General features: G+C 44.3%; 1 protein-coding gene across 2 annotated transcripts in view; it reads right to left on the bottom strand.

Annotated features, from left to right (window-relative positions):
* Nucleotides 1–27,926, bottom strand: part of GK5 (glycerol kinase 5) — an 831,314-nt gene that overhangs the window by 172,436 nt on the left and 630,952 nt on the right. For both annotated transcript variants that reach the window (XM_069618275.1, XM_069618276.1), the window contains 2 exons: nt 21,921–21,981; nt 2,238–2,364 (listed from right to left, as the gene is read on the bottom strand). In XM_069618275.1, the coding sequence (XP_069474376.1) occupies nt 2,238–2,364; nt 21,921–21,981 (188 nt within the window). The remainder of the gene's footprint in view (nt 1–2,237; nt 2,365–21,920; nt 21,982–27,926) is intronic.

Here is a 27,926-nt window from a genome sequence, read left to right as displayed (position 1 = left end):
GTTGCAGCTGGGAAGAGCTATTAGTGCGGAAAGACGTCAGCCATTCCAGTTCCTGGTCTGTGATGCCAAAGGTATCACTGAGTCGTTTCAGGAGGATAGAATGGTTGATTATGTCAAAGGCAGAGGAGAGTTCGAGGAGAATGAGAACAGCAGGAGAGTTAGGGTCAAGGTTTGCAAGCATGTCTTCATGGGTGTTCAGGAGTGCAGTTTCTGTGCCGCTGGATACCTGGAATCCAGATTGATGGTCATAGAGGCAACCAACAAGTTCAGTGTGGAGGGTCAGTTGGGGGGGGGGGGGTTCAAGCTTCTCCAAGAGTTTACCCAGGAAGGGGGTAGTGGAGATAGGGCAATAGTTAGCTGGGCAGGAGGGGTCAGCAGATGTTTTTTTAGGAGAGGGTGCACAAGGGAGGGCTTGAGGGACAGAGAGAAAGAGCCAGTGGTGAAGGAGTGGTTACAGAAGTCGGCACGAGCTGGGGGCGAGAGAGGAGATGTTGTCCTCAATAGTCCTAGAAGAGCACAGGAGCACCTGTTTGGAGGAGACCTTCATAGAGCGGACAACTTTAGAGACCTCATTCGGTGCGATGGGCAGGAGGGGAGCCAAGGAAGGTAGGGCAATGGGAGTGGAGATGGGGTGGAATACAGTGAGGACAGGATGTCCTGAGTTTTAGATGAAATTGGAGGCCAATGTGGTGCAGAGAGCCTGGGAAGGAAGGAGAGAGGCTGAGACTGCAGTTGGATTGGAGAGTTCCTTGCAGATTTCGAAAAGTTCAGCCGAGTTGTTCGTGCTCCAGAGATGTGGGCTTGGATGTGGGCCTTCTTCTTGGAGCGGATAGAGAAACGATATTGCCTTTGGAGCAGGCAGCACTCCAGTTTGTCAGAGGGTAAACCCAAGGTCTGCCACTTCTGTTCAGCAACTCTGCACTTACGTTTCGAGATGCTAGATCGAAGTCGTACCAGTCGTTACTGTTGGAGGCAGTTTTTAGGCGGATCCTCATGACAGGGGCGAGGATGTTAGAGATGGAGAGGTGCAGCTTAGCAAGGACAGAGTCGGAGGGAGAGTCAGAAACAGGGCTTGGAGCAGGGCTGAAGGTGGAAGCAAAAGCTGTGACTGACACTCGCTTCATCGGTTGAATGGCGGCAAAGGAGGCTGGCAGTGCTGGGGGTGGGATCAGATAGAGGACCAATGGCCCCAAAGCAGGAGGAGAGGAGAGAGGGTAATAACCAGGTTAGAGATAGGGATGTCACCAGAGATGAGGGCGTCCAGAGAAGGTCCGACTCAGTGGGTTGGGCCGGAAGGATCTGGACCAAGCAGCAACTCCCCCTTTGACTGTTTTTTTAGTCTTTGATTCTAAAATCGTCTAAATTATCTAGCATAATCAAGTGTATTACTTCATACAATAAAGTAGCGGTTACAGCTTTGACCTTAGAAGCCATAATAACATTAGCATTTACCCAACAGTGGCATTCATTACAGTAAGATGTGCTGGTTACACTTTCCACTGTATATGATTGGCATTCACTCTAGGACGGACTCAGATTTTAAGGTAAAAATGGACTTCCTTGAACGAAAATGCATCATTGCACTATGCAAACATTAAAATATTTGTGCTTCAAACACTTGTTTAACACAGTTAAAGTACTCTTCACTTGGCAGAGTAAATAATAGTCAAAAATGGAGAGGGATATGAATGCTGTTCGTAATTTAGGTTTAATTTCGGACGCCACAACAAGCCATTCCGTATTTCTAGTTATTGCTCCTCTCTTATTTGGCAAAAAGTGATTTCTAATCTATAGCACCTGTCCCATACTCTTGTTTCAGTGCAAAATAAATGGCAAAAAATAATGTGTTATGGGACTATTTTTTTCAATCACATTTTATGGCAAACTATGTGGATACTTTCCTGTATGACCAGGAATATGACTCGCCGAACAAGTCACCTCACAACATATGGCATATATTGCACTAAACAGGTCCTAGGCAAAAGACATTAATCATGCATCACAATTAGATGATAATAAAAATGGTGATTTGATACTTTCATGAAAAAGTGAAAAGATCATACATCTATGAAGAAATTGAGTCAATGGCCACATAACCATCAACAAGAGCTTTTCTACAACGTATCACTACATTTCAAAACAGATTCTGAAAATAAAGGACACAAAGGACAACACAGCAAACGTGTATGGATTACTATGTAAACAGAAATAGGTATGTCTGGTGTCATTCCTCATACCTGCCAAAGATGTATGAAGAGTGTCCCCTGTATTGATCGACATGAAGGTGCCCGTTCCCATGGTGAGTTTTACATCGCCGACATCAAAACAGCATTCTCCAAACATGGCCGACTGCTGGTCAGCCACCTACAAAACAAAAAGGGGATGGTGCGTTATAATTGGTGCAAGTCTGCACATCGATTTCAGATTTGGCACGCCCCTCAAACATTTGAGAAAAATACATACATAGACCAAATGAATGGGCACAAGTCTGACATCCGGAAAACTACTGAAGAAGTCATTCCCAACTGCTCAAAGATTGTTGACTTGTTTCTAGGGCATCCTTGTTTTCACTTGTTAAGTCTTTAAATGAATATAACCTAAAAAGCCTACCAGGCAATAGAGGATCAATTTGCAATATTGTAGACATATGTTAGAACAGAATGCCTACATCACACACACACTTCTAGAAAAGTGTTACAGGAGGGTAGAGCACCTCCCGCAAGGAAAATGCCCGACACTGATCTGTCCAGGTGATCTTTTCCGGTTCTCATTTCAGCACAATATCTTCTGTAAATGTCCAAAATAGGGGTATAGTTAGGGAAACATAGTTCAAATGTCTGGTGAAAAGGTCTACATGGAGCAGCTTCAGATAAGGACACATTACCTATTCCAAAATAAAAACCACAAAGCAAAACTCCCCATAACTGTAAACTGAGATAATCCGACTACTACAGCACACTTTTGTGTGTACAAACAGCAGTAGGTACTCTGCAGGTAATGAACATGTATGTAAAATAAAAAGCAACAGTAGGTTACCTTTCTGATGGGAACAGCACCCGGTCGACAGCAATCTCAACCTTCTTTCAATTATGCACTACCTACCACCAGTGGTATTATATTTAAAGTGCAGATAAAACAAAGCCTTTGTGGTATCCAGTGTGGGTTAAGACGACGCCTGGACATACCTTTCATGCAGGTAGGTTTACTGTCCTTGCCTCCTGCAGGTAGGTGACATACAAGTTGAGACCATAGGACAGTGAAACTGGCACATCCAGTCCAACCAGCCTTAAATTCCCAACTTACACATTTGGAAAACACAGCATAGACACTGACCCCACGATTACATTAATGACATCACAGCATTCTGCTCAGATTCCCATACATGCAGAATGCACCCAGAACCCAAGCTACCACAGGCTGATTTGCAAAACATTTGTTCATGCAAGGAAGCGCTGGTGCAACCCCTTCGCTTGTGTGAAAAGACGTGCCCCATTTACATTCCAGTGCCCTTTTACGCGCGTTTACCTGCCAGTAAACAATTCAGAAGCACATCCAGATTCACAGCATGACGTACTATGAAAAACAAGAAAATGGTAAGCACGAGAGAGTCACGCCTGGCTCCTCCATGGATTTTTTAAAAAGCGGGACAGCTGCAGTGTCAACCACTGTTTCTATCCCTCAAGCAAGACAATACTTGTAGAAGTAGGCAAGACATAAGATGCACCCAAGAACGTATGTTTGTAAGCACACAGAGATCGTTATTGACTTCCTCTCAGCCAATCAGAATGTTTAGAACATTCGCTCTTCAAAAGCAAAAATCAGTCCAAATTCCAGGCAATATTCTTTTCGACAAGTCACGTCTTCTCTGAGATGACCATTCTTTTGTTACAACATCCTCTCAAACAGAACAAAACGAAAGTTACAACATGGGAAAAAGCTTGCACTTTCTTGCAGAAAAACAATTTACTTTTACCTGACACCTAATGCACGATCATGTTAAACCTGCTCTTTAACCAAGCGTGCAACGTATGACGAAAACCTTGTTAAAGACAACAAAATATAAACACATTTAATTTACTAACTCACTTTATCTATGTGATTTACTCACTATTAAAAGAACGTTTTTACTTCACCACCAAAACATGCATTGACATTACCATTATGTGCTAATAGACTTATGGACCACGGGAGTGGCCATTATCACTTGAGATAACGATTCGCTGCTCGCCAAGCCTCGCTATTTCTTAAAATTCCTTCTACAGACTTGCAGGGTGAGTTCCTTAGTTAAGAACACTTAATATTGGATGCAAAGCTGCCTCCCAAAAGCCAGCTATGTACAGTGAAACTTGTATTCGCCATTTACTGCAAACATACCTTGTGTGCAGTAAATGGCAAATAAACGCTTCCAACATCCCCATACTCGCCATCAAGGTCGAGTATCATTCAAATGGTAATCGACCTTCATAAAAACTCCTCACCAATTAGAGTGGGCTAGTAGATATTGCAAGCACTTCTCCATCTCGGGCCATAACTTGGTGGCGGGTCATTATCACGTTATAATGACCCCCATCTATAAGACTATCGTAAATGTGCAGTTAATTTGAAGTACTGTGTAAAAAACAAATGCAACAGTAAGATACAGTCAAGGAGACACTGTCATTTGAAACAAATACTAGATAGGAATATGACACGCTTAGAAATGTTATCGATTTGGAAGTGGGCCAGTTACCCCTGAGTTGTGAGCACAATTTTGTCAAATGAATAACATGAAAAATAACGTAATTCTGGAAATGCAGGAAGTCATGCTTTACTGTGCAGCTCGCCCCATGATTGTGCTCTAACTGTCATGCATTGTCATGCATTTGTTTTATCAAGTTAAAAAAAGCATCAACATCCATTCATGGTCCCACTCTGTGACATTCATTTCACTGAAAAAAGAACAGTATGATGAACAACCGAATTAAAAAAAATACGTTATAATTGGATCTAATAACCAGAAATGCAACATAAATCACTTCAAAGATTTCAGAGAATTAAAGCCACAACTAAGCCTTAGTGCACAAGGTCCAATGAGCTGCCGAAGGTCATATGTTGTGCCGACTGAATTTCTATATTGCATGCAAATGTTAATGTTAAAGGATTTTATACCGTGCACCGATGCCACTTGTGTGGTCTCCAGGCGCTCAAGCAGACCTGTAATGCAAGCATGGAGGGTGTGTGGTTAGTAGGGTTGAGTGGGAAAAGAGCAAGAGAGCTGTGATGTGCTGTTTACAGCTTCAATTTGGAAACATTTCACTGAGCATAAATGTGATTTTCGAACGTTGGCCACCATGTGCTGTTGTGCGAGATTATGTGTGGTTTGTTTTGTTGTTGAGGTGTTGTGAAGTACGTGCAGATTGTGCTGTTGTAGAGGTCTGGTTGTGTTAAGCCCAGTCTTTGAGAAGTATATGCAGAAGAGCAAATGTATTAGTACGGATTATTGGTGCAAGTCCTGGAAATCCATCCAAGTGCTCCACACCTTCCACCCCTGGAATTCACCCAAGTGCACCACATCTCCCACCCCAGGAATCCATCCAATTGCGCCACCCCCTGAAAATCCACAGAGGTTCACCACACCCCCCGGAATCAATCCCAGTGCGTCACACCCCTCTCCCCCTGAAAATCCATACAAGTGCATCACAGCTCCCACCCCTGAAATTCACCCACCTGCGCCACACTTCCACCCCTGGAATTCACCCAAGTGCACCACATCTCCCACCCCACGAATCCATCCAAGTGCGCCACCACCTGAAAATCCAAACAAGTGCACCCCACCCCCCGGAATCAATCCCAGTGCGTCCCATCCCCCGCCCCCTGAAAATCCATACAAGTGCATCACAGCTCCCACCCTTGAGATTCACTCAAGTGCACCACATCTCCCACCCCAGGAATCCATCCAAGTGCGTAACACCTGCCACCCCAGAAAACAGAGTGTGTCACACCTCCCCAACTGAAAATCCATCTAAGTACATCACATTTCCTATCCCTGCAATTAACCTAAGTGTGTCAGATTTCCTAACCCTGACATCCATCTAAATACATCACAATTCCCACCCCTAAATACGGTCTTGGAGCGTCACTTTTCCTATCCAGGAGATTCGTCTAACTGCGTCACATGTGGCAGTCGTGATATTGTCTCCCCCTAGTTGCCCTTTCTGGGTTTTACCTTAATTGTCACGTCAGTGGTCATGATTCCTTTGCTTCTCCAGAATTCGTTTAGCTGTCTGATTTGTTAGTACAAGCCCTATTTCTGGCTAGATTATGTGTTCACTGTCCTAAGTGGAATTCACAGGAATGGTTAGTTGTCTTCCTCGATACCCTACGGGTGTTTTCTATCATCTATTGGGGAGGGCCTGGTGCATTACTCCTGCTCACTTGTTGGCCCTCCCTGGGGGTACGCCTAGGCTGAAAGTCTCCATTCCCCGACTTTCTCTCTCCCGGTATACCCCGAGCCTCCTTCCCTAGCCTAATCGTATCGGCCTACCACCATCTCCTGTTTCTTAGTAGTCCCTCTTTCGGGGGTATTTCCGTTTAAGGTCTCTCTACCAAGAAGTACAACAATTTTGTTACGACACCAGTATTCAGGAGAGAAATATTTTCTAGATTGAAGTATGGTTTGAGAACAAAGGTCCTAAGCCCTGGCTCGGAGACAGCATCCCTCTACTATTTTGCTGTTTAACCCTATTAGTTCACAGATTTTTCCCCAGATGAGTTCTGATCCTAGAAGTCATCAAGGACGCAATATTGATTTGCCACCCAAAAGATCCCAACAGAGTCAGAGTTACACTATGTATACTGCGTTACCTAAGCAAATAATCTTGCCATACTGGTTGTGAGGGCTGCTACAGTGCTGGGGGTTCGCTTTTGATCAATGTTTGGTATGCAGCACATCTGCACCTCTAGGAATGAGCCGTTCCCACAGTTAGGAATCCACTGTGAGGGACTGCAGCCAGGCCATGTTTTAGCTTTATACAGAAGTAGTAATATATGGTCATTGTTCTGCCAGCATGGTAATGCCAGGAGCAATTCAGGCCAACACTTGTATGAAAGGATGTCTGAATTAAAGGTTGAAACCACATCTGGAGTATTTGTCTGAACTCTAGAAAGGATCTGACAAAGTGTGATTGAGAAAGTGGCCACTACCGATTGGGTGGCAAGCAACATGTTTCAATAAAAGCAAGCCTCTAGTTACGGGTGGGGACGATCACTGCAATTCTTCTAAAAAGTGGAGGGTCTGCTAATGATAACTTTTATAAAAACTGAAAAGATAGCCACCGGATCGCGTATATCGCATAAACAAAACAAAACAGATGCTTTATTTCACATTATACGCGTTCACTTGGTTTATCTCGTTTCCTGGACTACTTGGCACTCTCTCTATTCCGATAGCTCCACGTGAAACAAAGTTTGATGTGATACTGTCCCATTTAATCCCATTCAGATACTTGTGGTGCTAAAAGCTAAAATGATCTGCCTAAATGGCCCAGTAACATGAAATTGTTTGTGCAGAAGATGAAGCTGCAAGTATCAGCTTCAAGGGATTATCCAAGTTCAAAAGCCCAGAAGATGTGGGTTCTGCGTTTCAATTCTGAAAAAGCAGAGTTTTTGCTGGAAGGCTAGCAAAAAGAGGACAATCAAAAGGACAAGGCATTTGGAGTCCGGAAGGGCCCAATGGAACGAGAGGCCATGCCGCACGAGCACTGTAGCTAGCCAAGCAAAATAGCCTGCAAAGAAGAAAGAGGTAGACTTCAGAGGTAACAAGTAGTTTCCACAGAATTAAATAGTGTCACAGAGCAATCTCCCACTTACCCACTGCAGCCAATTATGATCCGGGCAGTCTCATCTGACTTAGTAATAGGCTAAAGAATAGTGTTGGATAGAGAACCCAATCGCAAACCCAAGGCAAGCACAAACACCAGATGAACATCCGGAAAATTAAGGAAAGGAGCTATGAAACTAAAAGAAGGGTGCTTACTGGGATGTTGATCGCACCATTTACATAACATAATGCCATTTTAAATGATTTAGGCGTTTGGAAATTACTGCCTGCTGGACGACAGCGAACAGTGACACCACCAAGACACATGAGATCTGGATAGAAGTGGTGCTGGAAAACATTGGCCTGCTTGCCATTTGCTGGAGATGCGTTCAGGAGAGACATCCAGCACTAGAAAAACAAACAGGGTTACGTTGTTGTGGAAAAAGCAAGGGAGGGCACGGGCAAGCCGTTGGTTTCCTGTTAACCGTTAAAAGGGGTTAGACGTGGTAGCACAAAAACAACGGTTTTATAGGAAAAATGTTTAATTATTCGAAATATCTGAGGTAAGACTGGAAGTTCATATCCTCAAGCTCAAGTGCAAGGTGTGACAACAAAGCGGCAAATCCAACGGGGTTGGTATATCGCTGTCCAGAAATAAAGATTAACTACGGTAACTGTATGATGGTGCTTCAACCTAGAAAAGGTCAACTGTTCATATTCTGTTTTCCTGTGTTATTTATTTTAATGGTTCCCGTGGGTCACAGGTAGGTAGAAATACTTAGGGGTCAACAGTTGGAGATGCACAAATAAAAGTGGCCGAGGGGCCAAACTGGTGAGGTGAAGCTCTTGTAAAAATTGCACACTCTTTTCATCTGGGTGCGCGCAGGAGTAGTTGTTCTGTGGCAATATCTTATCCCTTTCCATACAGATATTTGGTGTAGGTCATGAGAGCCCTCATGACCTATTGGGTCGACCGGTTTCAATGGCACTCGTAATTGGGGCCATCTTCCTCAGGACTGTGATTCCAAAAAAGGAAGATAAATCCGAAAGTTTCAGAGATGTTTGAAACGGGGCCAGGTAACTCCTGTAGGGATACAGAAAAGAGGGAAGGGGTGGGAGAGGGGAGACAATTGCATGAAGAATCTAGCCTTGTCAAAAAGTGTCATCTAAACCTTACACCAAGAGTGAGAGGATCGATGTGGATAAACATTCAATCTAATTGCGGTGAAGAGTACAGGACTATTGATGGTGCCTGGTCACCGGTGTCTAAACATGTCTCATTGGGAAGGGGAGGGGGGGAAAGGGAGAAGTGCTGGAGTGAGGTGACTAGGTCACAGAGGGGAAAGTGCTCAGTGGCAAAATGGGAGAAGATAGCCATGGGTACCTCTACACACCTTGTGTGCTGGAGGAGGTCTGTCTGTCGCAAGCTGGCTGGTGGCTCTGAAAAGCAAGACAGAGGGTCTGTAAACTGACAGCCAGGTGGCAGAATTGAAAATTGAAAAAAATGCAGCTGTAGTGCTGACGAAAAGGTCTGTAAACAGACAGCCAGATAACAAAAATTGCAGATGCAACTGGAGCACTGACTGCTCTGTAAGGCCAGAATGGCAGCAGGGGCTGTACCTGTGTCTTCCGTGGAGGCGTCTGCTTCACTCGGTGCGACCGCTCGAAATGAGCGCGATGTCGAACTAAGGCCAACCGACTCTAAAAACAAGTGTGCAGCGCGCGCCCGCCCGGCGTCGGAATGACGTCGGCGGGCGTCTAGGCAACGTCCTAGCAAGAGCGGTATGGGCCCAAACGGGAAAAACTGCCCAAACGCCCGTAAAGAGGACTTGGAAACACGGCTGACGGAGACTGCAGCTGTGTAGGACTAGGAGATGGGAGTGGGCTCCTAAACCAGTGAGGATGGCGGGGGGGGAGGAAGAGAGAAGAGGGGGGACAGAGAGAAGGGTGGGGGAGAGAGGGGGAGAAAACAAGAGGGGGGGAAGGGGGGGGGGGTGGGGGTTTAGCCGGGTGACCAGATCTAGGTCAATGCAGAGGAGCGGGGAGACTGCTCCCTCGAGGGGCTGTGAACACAGTGGGAGGGGGGGGGGGTTGAGTAGAGAAGGAAGAGGGAAGAGCAAAAGGGCAAATGAATGGAGGAACAGACCAGTACTAACAGCATAGTGGCCTATGTTAGCACCGCTAGGTCGTGCCACTGGATATTCTCATTCAGTCCTTTAGAACATGTGTTGAGTCTATAAATCCACTGCTGTTCCCTTCTGAACAGAATGTTGTTGAAGTTACCCCCTCTCGCAGGAGGTGTGACCCTTTTTATGATAGTCCATTGGAAAGAGTCTGCAGTATGTCCTTCAGCTGCAAAGTGCTGGACTAAAGGAGCAGTCAGTTTGTTTGTGCGAATGCAGGACCGATGTTCGACCATACGTGTGCGGGCTGGCCTGGTTGTCATGCCAATATACCTGAGGTCACAGGGGCACGTGATCATATAGATCACTCCTTTGGAGTTGCAATTGGTCAATGTCATTTGTCTCCATGGTGTCTGCCATCCTATGTCAATCTCTGTGGTGCGTGATGTCTGGGGGCACATGGAGCAATTGCCACAGGGGGCGTGTCCTCTTGGTGGGGCTGTATCCCAGAGGGTACGCTGGCTAGGTCCTGTGATCGGGATATTGTGTGTTAGTGTTTTTACCACTTTGTCTCGCAGGTTTGGTCGTCTTTTGAGAGCAAAGCGTGGTACAGGGATGGTGGTGTGTCCAGTATTCAAGATCGGCCATAGAGTCTTTACTTCTTTCTTGATTTTGTTGAGTAGGGGCGAGTAACTAAATACTGCTGTAATTCCTGTGGTGATGGCTGGTTTTATGTGTTGTTGCAGGGTTATGGATCTAGGGATGTTTCGAGCTCTTTTATAAGTGTCCCTGATGATTTTCTGTGGGTATCCCCTATCTGCCAATTGGTCTCGTAGAAGGCTGGACTGTGTAATGTAGGTGGGAGTCTGGCTGCACAACCTGCGGTATCGCAAGAATTGTCCGAAAGGGAGATTGTCTCTGAGTGCTTTTGGGTGGTAACTGGAACAGCATAAAAGGGAGTTTCTGTCGGTGGACTTTTTGTAAACACTCGAAACTAGTCTGCCGTTATTTGTGGAAATTGCAAGGTCCAGAAAATGAGTAGAATGTTTCTCTTTGTCTAGTGTGAACTGTAAGTGAGGATTGAGTGAGTTGAGCCAAACATGGAAAGAAGCAAGTTCTTGTTCAGTTCCTTTGAAGATTACGAAGATGTCGTCTATGTATCTACGCCATATGCCAAGATTGGCAAGAAAAGGGTTGGAAGTGGGGTAGATTTGCTGTTGTTCAAAAAGGTCGACATACAAGTTGGCGAGGCTGGGGGCAAAGGTCGCTCCCATCGCAGTGCCAGATATCTGTTGGTAAAAGGTATTTTGGAAAACAAAATAGTTCTTAGTTAGTGCGATCTCTGCCAATTGGTAGATGAAGTTTGGTGACACACCATGTAGTTCAATCCTTGAGTGTAATAGTCTGCTCAGCATCTTCAAAGTTTCTTGTTGGGGGATCCGAGTATATAGAGACTCAATGTCGATAGTGACTAGCCATTCTTGTTGTGGATCATACTGCAGGGTATCAAGTAGATTTAGCATATTAGTGGAGTCCGTCACATAACTAGTCATTTTGGGAATTTGTTCCTTTATAAAAAAGTCAACAAATTGAGAGAGGGGTTCCAAAATAGAGCCAATGCCGGACACAATGGGGCGTCCTGGTGGAGGCGTAATGCCCTTATGGATCTTGGGTAGGGCATACATAGCCAGCGTACCCTCTGGGATACAGCCCCACCCCAGAGGGTACGCTGGACACGCCCCCCTGTGGCAATTGCTCCATGTGCCCCCAGACATCACGCACCACAGAGATTGACATAGGATGGCAGACACCATGGAGACAAATGACATTGACCAATTGCAACTCCAAAGGAGTGATCTATATGATCACGTGCCCCTGTGACCTCAGGTACATTGGCATGACAACCAGGCCAGCCCGCACACGTATGGTCGAACATCGGTCCTGCATTCGCACAAACAAACTGACTGCTCCTTTAGTCCAGCACTTTGCAGCTGAAGGACATACTGCAGCCTCTTTCCAATGGACTATCATAGAAAGGGTCACACCTCCTGCGAGAGGGGGTAACTTCAACAACATTCTGTTCAGAAGGGAACAGCAGTGGATTTATAGACTCAACACATGTTCTAAAGGACTGAATGAGAATATCCAGTGGCACGACCTAGCGGTGCTAACATAGGCCACTATGCTGTTAGTACTGGTCTGTTCCTCCATTCATTTGCCCTTTTGCTCTTCCCTCTTCCTTCTCTACTCAACCCCCCCCTCCCACTGTGTTCACAGCCCCTCGAGGGAGCAGTCTCCTCGCTCCTCTGCATTGACCTAGATCTGGTCACCCGGCTAAACCCCCAACCCCCCCTTCCCCTCCTCCCCACCCCTCTTGTTTTCTCCCCCTCTCTCCCCCACCCTTCTCTCTGTCCCCCCTCTTCTCTCTTCCCCCCCCCCCGCCATCCTCACTGGTTTAGGAGCCCACTCCCATCTCCTAGTCCTACACAGCTGCAGTCTCCGTCAGCCGTGTTTCCAAGTCCTCTTTACGCGCGTTTGGGCAGTTTTTCCCGTTTGGACCCATACCGCTCTTGCTAGGACGTTGCCTAGACGCCCGCCGACGTCATTCCGACGCCGGGCGGGCGCGCGCTGCACACTTGTTTTTAGAGTCGGTTGGCCTTAGTTCGACATCGCGCTCATTTCGAGCGGTCGCACAGAGTGAAGCAGACGCCTCCACGGAAGACACAGGTACAGCCCCTGCTGCCATTCTGGCCTTACAGAGCAGTCAGTGCTCCAGTTGCATCTGCAATTTTTGTTATCTGGCTGTCTGTTTACAGACCTTTTCGTCAGCACTCCAGCTGCATTTTTTTCAATTTTCAATTCTGCCACCTGGCTGTCTGTTTACAGACCCTCTGTCTTGCTTTTCAGAGCCACCAGCCAGCTTGCGACAGACAGACCTCCTCCAGCACACAAGGTGTGTAGAGGTACCCATGGCTATCTTCTCCCATTTTGCCACTGAGCACTTTCCCCTCTGTGACCTAGTCACCTCACTCCAGCACTTCTCCCTTTCCCCCCCCCCTTCCCAATGAGACATGTTTAGACACCGGTGACCAGGCACCATCAATAGTCCTGTACTCTTCACCGCAATTAGATTGAATGTTTATCCACATCGATCCTCTCACTCTTGGTGTAAGGTTTAGATGACACTTTTTGACAAGGCTAGATTCTTCATGCAATTGTCTCCCCTCTCCCACCCCTTCCCTCTTTTCTGTATCCCTACAGGAGTTACCTGGCTCCGTTTCAGACATCTCTGAAACTTTCGGATTTATCTTCCTTTTTTGGAATCACGGTCCTGAGGAAGATGGCCCCAATTACGAGTGCCATTGAAACCGGTCGACCCAATAGGTCATGAGGGCTCTCATGACCTACACCAAATATCTGTACGGAAAGGGATAAGATATTGCCACAGAACAACTACTCCTGCGCGCACCCAGATGAAAAGAGTGTGCAATTTTTACAAGAGCTTCACCTCACCAGTTTGGCCCCTCGGCCACTTTTATTTGTGCATCTCCAACTGTTGACCCCTAAGTATTCCTACCTACCTGTGACCCACGGGAACCATTAAAATAAATAACACAGGAAAACAGAATATGAACAGTTGACCTTTTCTAGGTTGAAGCACCATCATACAGTTACCGTAGTTAATCTTTATTTCTGGACAGCGATATACCAACCCCGTTGGATTTGCCGCTTTGTTGTCACACCTTGCACTTGAGCTTGAGGATATGAACTTCCAGTTTTACCTCAGATATTTCGAATAATTAAACATTTTTCCTATAAAACCGTTGTTTTTGTGCTACCACGAGACATCCAGCACAACAGGAAAATAAACACTACCTTCAATTGGAAGCAGAATGTTTGGAAATGCCAGTTGGCAAGGAAATGTCAGAGGGAAGTCTGGAAGGACCAAAGGTGAGGGAATATTCATCACTAATTTACCAAAGAGAAGAAACCCTAATCAGAAGGCCAGAGAAGGGGCAAAATATATGGTGTTCAATTGCACCCTGAAGGAAAAGCTTCTCATCCAAACAGTGGTAGAGAGGCCATTAAATGAAATAGAAATGGGAAGCCCATGACCTGAAAACCTAGGAGTCCACGATTACCCTGTTGCAGAAGAAACTATTCAAGAGCCCGTGTGAAGATGCCCGCAAGCAAGGAGAAAAACTCTTCTGCCAGGATGGTGGTGCTCCAAAACCTCAAAGAGGGCCTCTCTCCTGGCCCTACTTTTATCTGATGAGGTCACATGAGAAGACAATCAGGGGAAAACATATCAAGTGTGTCCGAGAAGTGAAGGAGGACTTTGTTAGAAGGGAAATCCCAGAGAACCGTCCGAGACTCCCTGATATAGAGTGCAGACAAAGCAGTCAAGAGAAGATGCAGAAAGCAAGGCACCACAGAGAAGAGCGATGTCCCAAATCCAGGAGTTAGTGAGAAACTCCGGAACAGGAGTAAGCTGGCTACTGTGAGACCTACAAGACCTCTGCATCAAGTCTAGTGCAGTAAGTCTCTGCCTTCTAGGGGTCTAGGAGAGTGATCTACTGAGGAGGCTGCCCTGAATTGCAGCCTACACATTAATAACAAACCACAGTGAAGCAGAAAAAAGATAAACACTTTCTTGCCTTCAATAAAAAAGTGGTTGCAGGCTCACAGAACCCAAATTGTGGTGCATTTTCTTGGTATCCTTCACTCACCAGTCATTCCACCTACATACAAAAAGGTCAGCTCTGCCTAACAAAAAGAACTCGCTGGGCCAAGTGGAGTTTTTGCTTTCGGTCTATGTGGCAGGCACAAGTGGCCAGCGGTTTTATATCCCTGCTTTATTTTCATGTAATTGTATTGAACATTTATACAGCCTGAACCAAAGCACTGTACAAAAGTACACAATAATGTTTTAAGAACTATTCCCGCCTGCAACCATCTAATATATGCTTGTAACCCCCCCCCCACACCAATGTACAGCGCTACATTGAGTACTGAAAGTAGGTTTGCACACAAATAAAATAAAATAAATGAAATACAATTACTAAAATAATTACATTAAGAAATCCTTAACATACACACATAAAAACAGAATCATCACAACTAAGGGGAAGGAACAGGAGAAGCGAAAAACAGGAGCGGGGCTTCAGAAGCATGTGAAAGGGATTAAGCGTTGAAACTAACAGGAAAGGGCACAGCGTCCCAAGGCTTAGAGAAAATAAGAACAAAGTGAAACTGGAAAGTAAGTACAAGGAGAGAAAATAAATCATCCAAACTTCAGTGGCAGAGCTAAAGTTGCAAGCAGAAACGGACTACAACAAAAGAAGACAGATAAAGGGGTACAAGACCGTATGTGTACCATTAGAAACAATGCAAAGAAGAAACAACTGTGGGAGCTGTAGCCAGAAAAAAAAGAATAAAAAAGAATGGGGTGGGGGAGAAGGTCAATGGGAAAAGCCATAGCAGAGTTGAAAATCGATTGTAAAGGCACAAGGATATAGGTGCGAATGCCGGGCAGAAGGGTTCAGCAATAATCCAGACAAGAGAAAACAAGAGTAAAAGGGACAATTCTAGAATTATAGTTGCATGGAGGGGGAAAGGAGGAGGGGGGTTCAGGTGGGAGGCACGAAGGAGAAAACTTTGCTTATGTTGTGAAGGTTACACATGTAGGTTTTTTTTACACAAAGAAAAAAGAAAAGTAGGAGTGTCGGATCAAAAGATACAAAAAGTTTACATGCAGTAGAATTAAAAGGAAGGGTAGCCATGGCAATGAGAATAAAGGCAGCTTAGGGAAAGAAACAAGAAGCAGAGGCAACGGGAAATGTCATTCTTATTGGGAACGAGGTCATGTGTGTCTGAGGACATCCATGAAGAATTACAAATAGTCAGAAATAGTGCTATGTTATCCGGTAAGAAAGAATGTGAAGAACAATGCCTGCAACTCCTTGGTACAAAAATGACCAGAAAGTGCCAAAAAAGATGATAGAAGCAAGAGGAGTTGTGCACATAGGGAAAAAGTAAATGATCTAAAACAAAGCACTGGGGGACATCAGATAGATGGTAAGTGAAGAAAAAAGTTGAGGGAAGAATACAGTCATTGACTGTATCGAACCCTTCGAACAAATCAAAAAGAACGAGAGCAGGAAAATTAAAGTAGCATGCAGGTATTGACAACTGACAAAGAGGAGAACAAACTCAGTTAAGTTCGCGTAGCTAAAACCAGACTGAATCAGGGTGCAAAGGGGATTAGAAGCAAGATGGTTGGTCATAAGGCACACACTCCACTGCTTCACTGCATCCTTTTCTCTTATGCGCACAATTTTCAAAACATTTATCACAAAGCTACCAATAAAATTGAGTCAAAATCACAACCCTTGTTGTCAGTCTCTCCAGGAAGGATTCAACAAGCATGGAGTCTGAAATACTTGCTCATCCAGTGTAGCTACTCTATTACCACTGTAGGCAGTGGGAATGAGCATCTGCTACAGTGAGGCACCCTGCCTCCAATGCCCTACAACCTGGTGCCTTTAAAGGGCAGGAAAGTGTGAAGAATCCTGTGGATTTCTCTCTGAAACCCTGCCTAAAGTCTCCTCCCATGTGGCCAGGGGAAGCAGACACTTCCTGATCCTAACCTTGGGGGTGGTGTACTGCAGGAGGAGACAGGGCCCAGGGTGGTGAGGAGATTCCGTGGGATGATGCACAGTATTTTTCCTCTGGAAGGAAGAATATTCCCAAGGTACCTAAAGAGGTAATGGCTTATTGACATTTTAATGTACCTAACCTTCACATTAGATCTAGAGTTGTGGACTTTAATGTTGTAACAACTGAGCAAACTTAACAAAAGAAAGATCCTTTTTGGCATCCTAAACTAAACACCTTCCTCAAACCCAAGGGTACACTACAAAGGAATGTGGAAATGTTGTGTTCAATAAACTAGCTTCCTCTGTAAAGGCTAATCTTCATTGCCCCTCTCAACAATTTTAAGGGAATTAAACGTACCCTTAAAAAATAATACACGTATGCTGAAACCTAATTTTGTGGAAAGAAACTACAAGTCCGAGAATCCTAGAGGGATTGAGACGAGGAAGACGGCTAAAGTGGCATGTAGTTGTCAAAGTCAGGCAATTAAGCCTAGTAGCCATTGCTGTAGTCAGGCAATTGAGGCTAAACGCCCACCCCTGAAAATGATCACTGAACCTCGGAGGCATAAATGGCCCCATCAGGGAGAGAAAGGAGGACGGAGTGGAAGGAGCTGGAATGCTGGCTGCAGTGCAGGCTGTGGCAGTAGAAGCAGAAGGAAGACACAAGGATGACAAACCAAGCAGAGGTGAGAGAGCAAGATGAACGCCGGAACGTTGAAACAGCAGATTTTACCTGCATGTTCTGAGAGTCCTGTCCTCCCAAAATCTGAAGTGCAGAGGCTGCACAGCAGAAGACATGCTGGAGAAAATGCTTGCCCCATGTGAGCCTGATTGCCATGGTTGCTGAGCTACTGGCATGTCCAACACCGAGGAAAGAAGCACTTGTCAAGTCGAGGGTCTTGGAAGAAGAGGAAACTCCCAAGGCGTGTGGCCAACCGGAGACCCCTGTTCAGGAGAAGGGTGTGGGTCCCCAGTGAGCCAGAAGTAGTAGAAGTTGTAGTGAAACACAGCATTCTAGACCATTGCGGAAGCCTTGGCGGTAACAGTAATCAGCTCCTTTGCCACTCGTGTAAGACTTTCAGCTAGTAGAAGTCGACCACTGTATTCGAAATCCTTAAAAGAACTGAAATGCAACACGGGTATAAATTAAAAGGGTTTCTTGCTTGCGTGGGAAGCTAACGCTGTTAAACCCATTGTTACAATAAACAAAGACTATAATTGTTCATAGAGTGGTCGCTTGTCCTCAATTTAGAAAAGGGAATGCTGCGAAGACCATTAAAAAACACTTAATGCTGACAATATCAAAGTTACAATCTTGACTGTGGGAAAACTATATTAACGAATGGTTGCGTGTGCCTTATTGTGATTCCCCAAGAGGCCTGAACTCTATCTTTGCTTCTATTGGAATACAATTAGACAACCACTTTCAAAGCGTGAAAAGTACGTCAAAGAGTAGACAAGAATGCCTAATTATAGTTTTCCCTCAAAGACTGAATCTTTACTTTGTATACAAGTATTTACATGAGTATAAAAGACTGAGGAAGAGAACAGAATATAAAAGACTGAGGAAGAGAACAAGCATTGCCTAAAGCCAAGAGGCATTGTTGACAGTAAGACAAGAGAGGCTAAGAGGCTGCCCCTTTGACGAACGTAGTTTGAAGGACGAGTGCCTAGCCTACCTGAAGAGGTTGAAACATTGTACATTACATCTTGTCAAAGTCTGTCTCAAAGTCATTGAAGCTGGAGCAGCAGTACAACATAAGAAGAACTATAGTTGTTGAAGTAGAAGCAGCAGTATTCAGAGGTTGTCCTGACAAATATACCATTGTGGCTGTTGAAAGCATAATTCCAAGAATTCTAACTGTTTACTAGGAACTTTGTAACAGTGAAAGTATGGATGTTGCATTTTTCTTTTGAAATGCAGCAAAACTTACTGTTGGATTGACAAAGCATTGTGGCCAGTATTACATTTGGGGCTATTTTGCTTGAAGTGAAAAGTGGAAAACTTCACCCAAAAGGAGGAGATTTGTTGCTAGTGGAACTTTTGTTAAAAGTAGAAGAGCTATTACCATTGGAACTTTTTGTTGATGAACATTTGCTTTGACTTTAAATCCTGGGGAAGGGAAATCACCCAGGACCTCAGAAGGTTATTTAGGAAATGTACACATTGTTCATATTATGTTGAATTGCCATACCTTTTGTATTTATGTGTCTGTTGTTTAGAGTCAGGGCCAGTTATCTTGTGTTAGAGGGTGTTCACTTAGTTTTTAGAATAGGCAAGGAATTCCTCAACAGAGCAGGGAGAGTGAGGCATTTTGAAACATTTTCTTTCAAAATAAAATGGGATATTTTGAATGATCTTCAGACAGCTGTCTGCCTCACATTATTGACCCCTCACAAAAGTACGACACTAAAAATCACACACGACCCTAGAAATCCCTTAAAATAAACAGGTTTCCTATTATTATGTTTAGTATAATAAGACCACCAGCTATTTATCCATTTCCCATACCAGATTCCTCCCGCTTCTAAGCACTGTAAACTAGCCAATGTAATGGTACTCAATTTACCAAGCTCAGTAAGGTGATGGGCTGATTTGGTCCTGCTGAAGTTAGAATGTGTTAACTCAGTCTTGTCAGAGGGAAGCACTGAACCTGTGAGCTATCCACTCTGACAAAGTCCCTGTCTGACCCAGAAGATGGTTTGTGAGTCAGACAAGGAAACTAGCTGCTCCCACAAGCCACGCAATACTGGACCTCAGGGAGATGTGGGGAGGATCCCTTAGCTAAACTCAAAATGCCACAAGCGGGATGCAGGGGATTGCCAAAGGGTCCCATTACGCTCTACTGTCCCTTTAAGAAATCAGGACTTGTACAGTAGATGTCACAGAGCCCTACTTGGGACAAGAAATGCCCGTAGATTACCTAAATAAAAATAAATCCTCATACAACACAGAGAGGGAGAGGACATAGCTGGCAGATTCAGATCAAAAGGTCATAAAACGTGAGCAGGAGCGCCTCCTGCCTGCTCACACCACTCACAGAAATCTGTCTTGGAGAGGGAGTAGATAGGGGTGACAAGTGGTAACTGCAGAGAGATGTTGAAGCTGCCTCAAGGCAGTGTGTGAGCATTGCACCCTGCACACGGCTGCCAGCAGAAAGGGACAAAGATGGCAGCCTATGACAAAATTACCATGCTCATCAGGTTTGCAATTGTAAATCCCCACCCCATTGACTTCAGCTGGGTAACATCTCATTTTAGCTTCACATGACCAATCCAGAGTCCTCCCAGTAAAGCACATGCAGATGAACAGCTACAGATATTTTGCCTCAATTACCAGCCCCGCAATGGGAGGCAAGGGGTTAGCTTAGAACAGGTGATGTGGACGTTTGGAGAATGAGGACCAAAACTGAACGGTAACAAGAAGGCAGGGGTTGAAGAGAAAAGGGGACCTGTGAAGGTGAAGGAGTAGGGAGATGGGAGGTTGGAACAAGAAGGAGACCGGAGACTTAAGAGAAGAGGTTGGAGGCAGAATGTAGACAGGCAGTTGGAGCAGAGAGTGAAGAGGATGAAGGATGGAGGAAGAAGAAGCAAGGAGGCTGGAGGGGGGAAGACGGTGGCCGTGGGTGATGGGGAGACACGAGGTTGGAGGAAAGACCAAAATCAGTGTTTCAAGCAGGAGGTCAAGGAGCAGAAGGAATGAATGGAGAGGAGGAGGAAAAGAGTGGTGAAGGGGGGTAGAAGGAATGAGACAACACTATAATTAGCATCAGGAGGAGAGAGAAGTGGACATCCTCGATGAGAAAGAAGGATGAGGCAGAGATGTGTGGAAGGAAGAAGGAGAAAAGAAAGGGCAAATAAAGAGGAGGAAAGTGAGGTAGGAAGAAAGACTGAGAACAGCAAAGCTGGGAAGGTACCAACTCATCACAAAAATTATAAGGCGTTAGCAAGTTTATTGGGGGACTTCCAAGTCAAAACGGGGTCACCATGGGAATGATGAAGGAACAAGCACAAGGCAGAGTGTCAAGGAGGTGCAGTTGAAGCCATTGGTTGGACAAAACTAAGAAGAGCACAGAGGAAGGTCCAATAAGTAAGAGTACATGGTGGGGCATCAATGATAGAAAGTGTGAATTGGTGGGCCAAAGAACCAGAACTGTAAGTGGAGGTGCTGGTGACAGCTTAGAGGCAAGCCAGGGTGGGGAGGTCGCCTGTCTGGTTAAACTAAGCTAATGCTTATGAGGAACTTTCAAGCTGTGTTCTGTTACCTGTTAGGCAGGCTCGATGCGTTCCTGGGGTTCCACTGTGGAAACTATTCTGTCACTGGATATGAAGATGGGCAGCGTGGGGAAAAGAAACTTCCGTTTGGACCAGTGCTAAATAATGCTACTAAGAGAAAATGGCGAAGCAAAATTTCCCAACACCACAAAACTGAAATCCACCCACAATTTACGTGGTGTCACGCCAGCGGAGGCACTGAACATGGGTGGCAAATGCAGGAAAGTCAGGGTGATTGAGAGCTTCAAGTCAAAAAGGCAGCAGAGGAGGAACAAAGGCAAGGCAGGGCAATGAAGGAGCAGGGGCCAGAAAAGGCAAAATAAAGGAAGAGAACCAGCAAGAGAATTAGACAGGGATGGGGGCATGGGATTGCAGGACAGCATCATCTCTCAGCAAGCTGAACGGATAGGGTTGTGACACGCTGCGGCTCCATCCAGCAGTGTATTTACTCTATGCCAGCATGGGAGGGAGGCTATGATCTCTGAATTTTGCAAATAAAACTGAGCTAAAAAATGCTAGGTTAATCACCATTGTCTCATATCGTATTATCTCCTTAATGGGAATATTTCTAAGAAACGTACATTTTTATTGAAATGTTAATTCATAAGCAAGGTTATATAATGATGTACATGGTCATGAGAGAGTTTGGTCTATTTTTACATTTTCTTTTGACCTGCTAAGCTAACTATAGAGAATTTTTAAAGTTCCTTTGTGATTTTTCTTTACACGTCCATTCTCAAAAGAACACAGCTCCTAAAAATCCAAAGTGATCATTAACAGAAAAAGGTATACCGGTTATCTTGAGTTCCTAGCACACACGTGTGAAACGTCAACAACACTTCCATTTCGCGTCCCTACAACTATCTGCACATTAATTACTGTGATAGAATAGCAAAGCTTGTTGAGCCATGCATCATTCTGAATATATATTTATTTCGCTATGCAGTTTATGTGCACATTGCTTACATTTGAATAATCACACCAACTTCCAAAGATCAGAGCAATAAAGGAGTATGTGCAAAATAGACCAGAATACTCTTACAGCACGTTATGTAATGTACTTACCAGAGCCATTATTGGTATCGGCACACCAAATATACTTGCATCCACTGATCCAAACCTCTGACTGAAAGTGCAAGGGAGAAAGATGTTAACCATGATATAAATCTAACTCAACACTAATATGCGGGCCCTTCTGTTTTTATTTAGCAAGATCCTCACCCAGGGACCTTGTATCAAACCATTTATTCAATAGCATGCAATGTGATTGACAAAACAAGTGTAAAACATTAAATACAAAAATGAATCACCAAAATTTAGACAGGCAAAGACCTTTAGAAAGTAATTTTCAAAAGCACCTTGGCATGAAGCGCTATATAAAATGTAATAAATACATTTGAGGGTAAGTCAAGTACATACACCTGAAGAACAATGTGGCTTCAATAAGTCTTATATATTGGTCTCAATTCTCCACCAAGCAATCAGCAGCCCCACTTTGACCACTTCCCTTTGCTCTACCCCGCTCCCTGACATGCAGTTCTGCTGTTACCTTTGCCTCATACATCCTCCAACTCAAACTGCCCTGACTTCAGTGCCTTTGGGTGTGATCAGCAGCCCCTCTCTTCCTATACCAAATCTCAATAAACAAAGAATGTATGAGTTACTTGACTTTATAATTATTCCTACTTCAGCTGCTACCAAGACCTTATCCAGTCTCAGCTAACCCTTAGCCTGAGTGGCAGTCCCATACCATCAGTCATTTTGCCGGATTGCTTGCCTCTCTCTAACTGCCACCACTTGCATGCAACATCAGTTGGACTGCCCCCGGCCCGGTCACAGTATCACTGCTTACACTATGCCCTCCATCCAGACTCCTCCTATGCTCACCAGTTAACCATTTCAGTAGTGCCTCCATGTCAGTCCCAGGCACTTTCAATAGTTCTGCTTGCACGACAGGTCCTGAATAAATATTTCACTCTTTTTTTTCTTCTTTTTTTATACTTGTATAGTGTCAGTAAGCAAGCCCTCAGATATCCGGGCGCAGATCAGGAAGTAGTAAATCAGGAAACCATAGTCCATCGTCTCTAAGCCAAAAAGCAGATCAAGCAAATAGAGGTGTCTTCAAGGATTTCTTACACTGTCCTAAAGATTTACATTGTTGCCGATCCGGAGGCAAGGCGTTCCATAATTTAGGGATTATAGCATGGAAGGCCCTTTTACTAGCTAAAGCTAATTTGACTCTAGGAACCTTCACCAGATTCAAGTCGTTAATTCTCAGGACTCTCCTATTAGGAACTCATGGAAGCATTTCTACCAAATACTCCGGCCCTTTCTCAAATAGGCATTTCAAGCAAATATTAACGACTGAACGATCACTCTTGCCTCTACTGGTAGCCGGTGTAAGGCCTTCATGGCTTCAGTATGTGATCTCTACGCCCCAGTCACGTCACTGCTCGTGCAGCATTATTTCAGCCACACGCTTTTAACTTGGACCACTGGGCATATCTACAACCACTTTAAACCTGGTGAGGAGATAAAGATTGCATTTCTTCAGCTGATTGAAAGGCATGCAACAGTGACCTGTGACATCTGCCTGCTTCTAGACAAGGATGTTATTTTAGGCTGGGTCGTGTCCTACACATCATGCCAGGAATCAACGGATACTTTTTTACTAAAAGTGTTGTAAGACTGCCACTCAATAGGGTAACTATGACAAAAATAAAACAGATTAAAAAAAGAGCAGCTTTTTAAACTATTTACCGGAGTGTGGTCAAACAGAAATAAAATAGGTTTTATAGGTCTAGGCAGAGATCATATACAGCCTGGAGGTGCATCTCAGTGGACAGGGCATTCCAGGTCTCTGAACCCACAACAGAGAAAGCATGCCCCCCCCCCCGCGACCCCTCCAGCAACAGGTAAAGCATCCTTAGCACCCAACACCTCGCTGAGGATTTGTGCATTGCTGCCCTCTAAATCCACATAAAGGTTTGTAGGTAGTGTTGTCCTTAACCCTGCAAAGCAAGAACGGACACAATAGCAATTTGGGACATTACCTGCAAAGGTATCAGCAGCCCATGCGGATTTTAAGGGTGCAAGTAATCTGAATGAAGTGAGATTTGCATAGCAGTACTCTGCACCAGCTGAGGTTTCTGAGTCAAGCATATGGGCAGCTTTGCATTCAGCGAGTTTCTGTAGTCTAAATGCGCAACATGAATATGGGCACCAATGATGCAAGTTCAGCAGACAACATAAGAGGATGCAGCCTTCTTACAGAAATACCCAGCCTTAACTGCAGCAACTTGTTCACACATCCGACATGTGACGAAGACACCAGCCTAACCAATAGGGTTTGTGGAGAGATGACCATGGAAGTCGGTTGCTGCCACCTGATCTGGGATGCAGTGCCAGGGGTATCATGGGGAGGATCCTGTGGTAAGCACCCTAACGCATGAGGAAGTGGCTCGTAACATGGGCCACTAAAAAGCATCTGGATCTTTAAGTAAAGTACTCACTGAAAGGAGATATAATGAGGCCAACATGAATAATGTGGGACCTTTTGTTACAGAGAGGTGATATAAATGTGAGATTATGGTGGAGGGAATAATTTTGCCAAAAAAATGTAGCACACTTTGACCCCATGGGATGAACACTGAATGGGATTTATCAAGTTATGTACGAGTACATTTTTCATAACCAGCACCTATTATCACACTGGTGCATCATTTGTACATTAAAGAGTTAAAATGCACATATATACGTTTTTTTTATATTAGAGTTACACATATACATATGTTGCTAGATCAGAAGACAATAGGATAACATCATATTTGAGTCATATCTATATATACATTCATACATTAGAGTAGGGAAGTCTAGCGAAACCAATTTAAACGCTGGGGTACGTTTGCTCTCAGACTAAAAAACTGGTATTTAGTTGAGTTCTCACAAAATGTTTGTGCATATTCAGTTAAAATTAATGCATAAATAGTTTATTATATCTAGTAACATAATAGATGTAGCTAAAAAAGATACTTTGTGAAACACGTAAATATCTTCATTTAATGTACATATATAACGCTATTGATTGAGTGTTGCTAAGAGCATTACACACGTCCAAGATGACGTCCACAACCCGCCATAAAGAAAAAAGTGCTGCTGTATAACAATCATCTGACAATCCATAGGCTTTAAAAAGCTGAGAAACAAAGCCAGGCGGTTTCCTCAACACTGAGGTAATTATGATGTTATTAGTTAAAATAACGTGTCCAACTACACACAATACTGATACTGTTAGAATATAATATGTATTTTTCAGCACTAAGCTAATCCCCTTTTTGCGATCAAAAACCCTGTTCTCTCAGTAATGTTCAAAATGGGGTCGCATTTGTCAGTCATCGAGTAAAACAAAATGGAAATGTGTTCATGGCTTTTTTCTGTCAGTCATTACAATAAAAGACTGTATCCATGTAGAGTGCATATTTTAGCCGCCTGGCCTTCACTGATAAACCTAGTTTAAATAACATTAAAGGCAGGTCCTCCCGTTCAGCGGAGTAAGAAAAGCTGTTTCAGTATGGTTTTATTCTCTTAGCTAAATACTATGTAAAGACTGACTGCACTAAGCATAGATTAGTTACATACGGAGTCGTAGTGTTTACCGCTTCCATTTTGTTTTAAAGTATGAAAGGTATCTTTTAAAGGCTGTGCAAATAGGATGACCATTGTTGGAACAAAAGGCAGGTGGGTTCTGTGTTTAAGGACCGCAATCACAAGTCACGGTCCATGAACTGGTGCAAAGAGCATGTAATTAAGCTATAGGAAAGGTGGAGACTCTGGAAATAGCAATAACATCTGGTGAATATGCAATTTGTCCTACCTTCTTGGGATTAGGTGTAACATTGTATATGCAATTTGAACATATTTGCGTTATTATCTTTTGCAAATGAATAACAAATTACCTATGTTGATGCAGGCTTTGTCTTTGTATAAGAAGGGACACAGTGAACCATTCAGGCACTTCACTTCTCCACTCTCCATGAAATACTGGTTGTGGATGAATCTGAAGTCCGCTCTAGTGTATGATATGCCAAATTAAATTGTACCTTGCAATTTTGAAACACTGTCTCATAATGCTCTATTTTGTTTGAATTATAGCGCTTAGAAGTCTCAAAATGGCGACCAACATGGGGCTCCACCAAGGACGAGGCCACCTTCACTAGACGTGATGGAGAGAAATCTGGCGAATGGACCACTTGTGTATAGGCGCGTTATAAATGCCATATCATATCATATATCACTTGGTTTCAGGGATGCCTGCTATCATGGAAAAGAAATTGCTTGCAGCTAAGACAAGCATCCATCGGCGGTCTTCTCTTCATAGACGCCCTCTCCAGGCTGGGGCCCTTCAAACTGCACGCGATATTTCACCCAGAGGAACTGAGACAGAACTTTGTCAGTAAGTATAGCTGTTTGGCAGGTAAGACTTAGCCAGGTTGGTTAAACCGAAGATATTTATACATACCTTCTTTTGCCAGGAAGAAACTGAACGTTTTTATGATGCCTGGTCCCAGGAAGCTTTGTAAATGTTGGTCTGGACTTTGTTGCGTTCGTTCTGCGTACAAGGTACCCCGGCATACGAAATATATGTCACATACTGGTTAGGGGCAATAGTATTCAACGGTTCATGGCACAAAAAGACTAAAGATACGCCTAGCTTGAGATGGCCAGAAACGGTCTCTTTAGATGTATCTATAATTCAGCATTTAGAATCTGTATTATTAAAGAATAAAGCTAGACCCTCCACCCTTGATGTTATCCACGATTGGCGCAAAGAAGCAATGCAGAAGATCAAACACGCACAGAAATTTGCTCAAAGACATGTGTCACAGCCTGATAAAGCTTTAGTTCATGATCAGCAAAAATATCAGCAAAATAATAGAGAGATAAACAGAGATTGTCAGTTACAAATAACAGGAATTTACCCAGTTATGCCTACTACTAACCAAGATCATGTAATAGAACAGATTCTTAATAACCCTCGCCAACATCTCCCTCCCTCTGCACCTCCTCCTCCGTATGGTCAACCACAGAGCTCAATAGTATTAGGGTTCCCGGGCCCTAAACTCCCTCCCACTCTTCCCGATCCCCAAAATCCTCCCCGCTACTAGAAGAAGATGACATAGAAGAAGAAGAAGATGTCTATCCATGGATAGACAAGTCAGCGCAATAGCCTCAGCAGCTGCATATCATGCCAAACTTATCAACGCAGTCAGACCCTTTCTCTCCAAAGAGAACTGCACCAACATAGCCAGAGCCATCACCGGCTCTAGGCTAGACTACTGCAACGTACTCTTTCTAGGAACCTCCAACAAAAACTTAGAGAGACTACAAGTAATACAGAACAATGCTCTCCGGGCAGCCCAAGGCATTGCTAAAAGAGAACACATCTCTGAAGCCAGAAAACTAGCCCACTGGCTCCCAATAAAGGAAAGGATGGTATTCAAAGCCCTGACACTGACCCACAAGTGCATTCACCTCACTGCTCCAGCATACCTCTCTCAAAGGATCCACCCCGTCTCCACTACCAGGCCAACCAGATCACCATACACCAACATGCTCTCGGTGCCACTAGTAAAAAGAGTAAAAGCGGGCAGATCCAGCTTCCCCTATCTAGCGCCCACTCACTGGAATGCCCTACCTCCCACTATCCGAGGGGAGGCCGCCCTCACCACCTTCCGCAACACTCTGAAAACTACCCTCTTCACATAAGACCCGACACACCAGCACGAATACTTATCATATATGTTGTAATATACGTCCCAATGCAATATCTGTAACAACAGTATGATATCTTGTAGTATTCATAATGTGTTATCAATCGCTTTCATGCCTGTACCATGTAACTAAGTTATTACAAGTAACAGCGCCTCAATGCCCCTGGGCTTCTTGCGCGCTATATAAATATAAATAAATAAAAAATATCAGATGCCAGTATAGATCCTCCCAGTGAATATATACATAGCCCATTGACTCAAGAAAACAAAATTAGAACCTTTTATTAGGACTACACGAGAC

The sequence above is a fragment of the Ambystoma mexicanum genome, chromosome 10 (assembly GCF_040938575.1).
Source record: "Ambystoma mexicanum isolate Mex_15411 chromosome 10, UKY_AmexF1_1, whole genome shotgun sequence".
NCBI lineage: Eukaryota > Metazoa > Chordata > Amphibia > Caudata > Ambystomatidae > Ambystoma > Ambystoma mexicanum.
The sequence above is the reverse complement of the archived record's forward strand: the minus strand, read 5'-3'. Positions and strand labels throughout refer to the sequence as shown.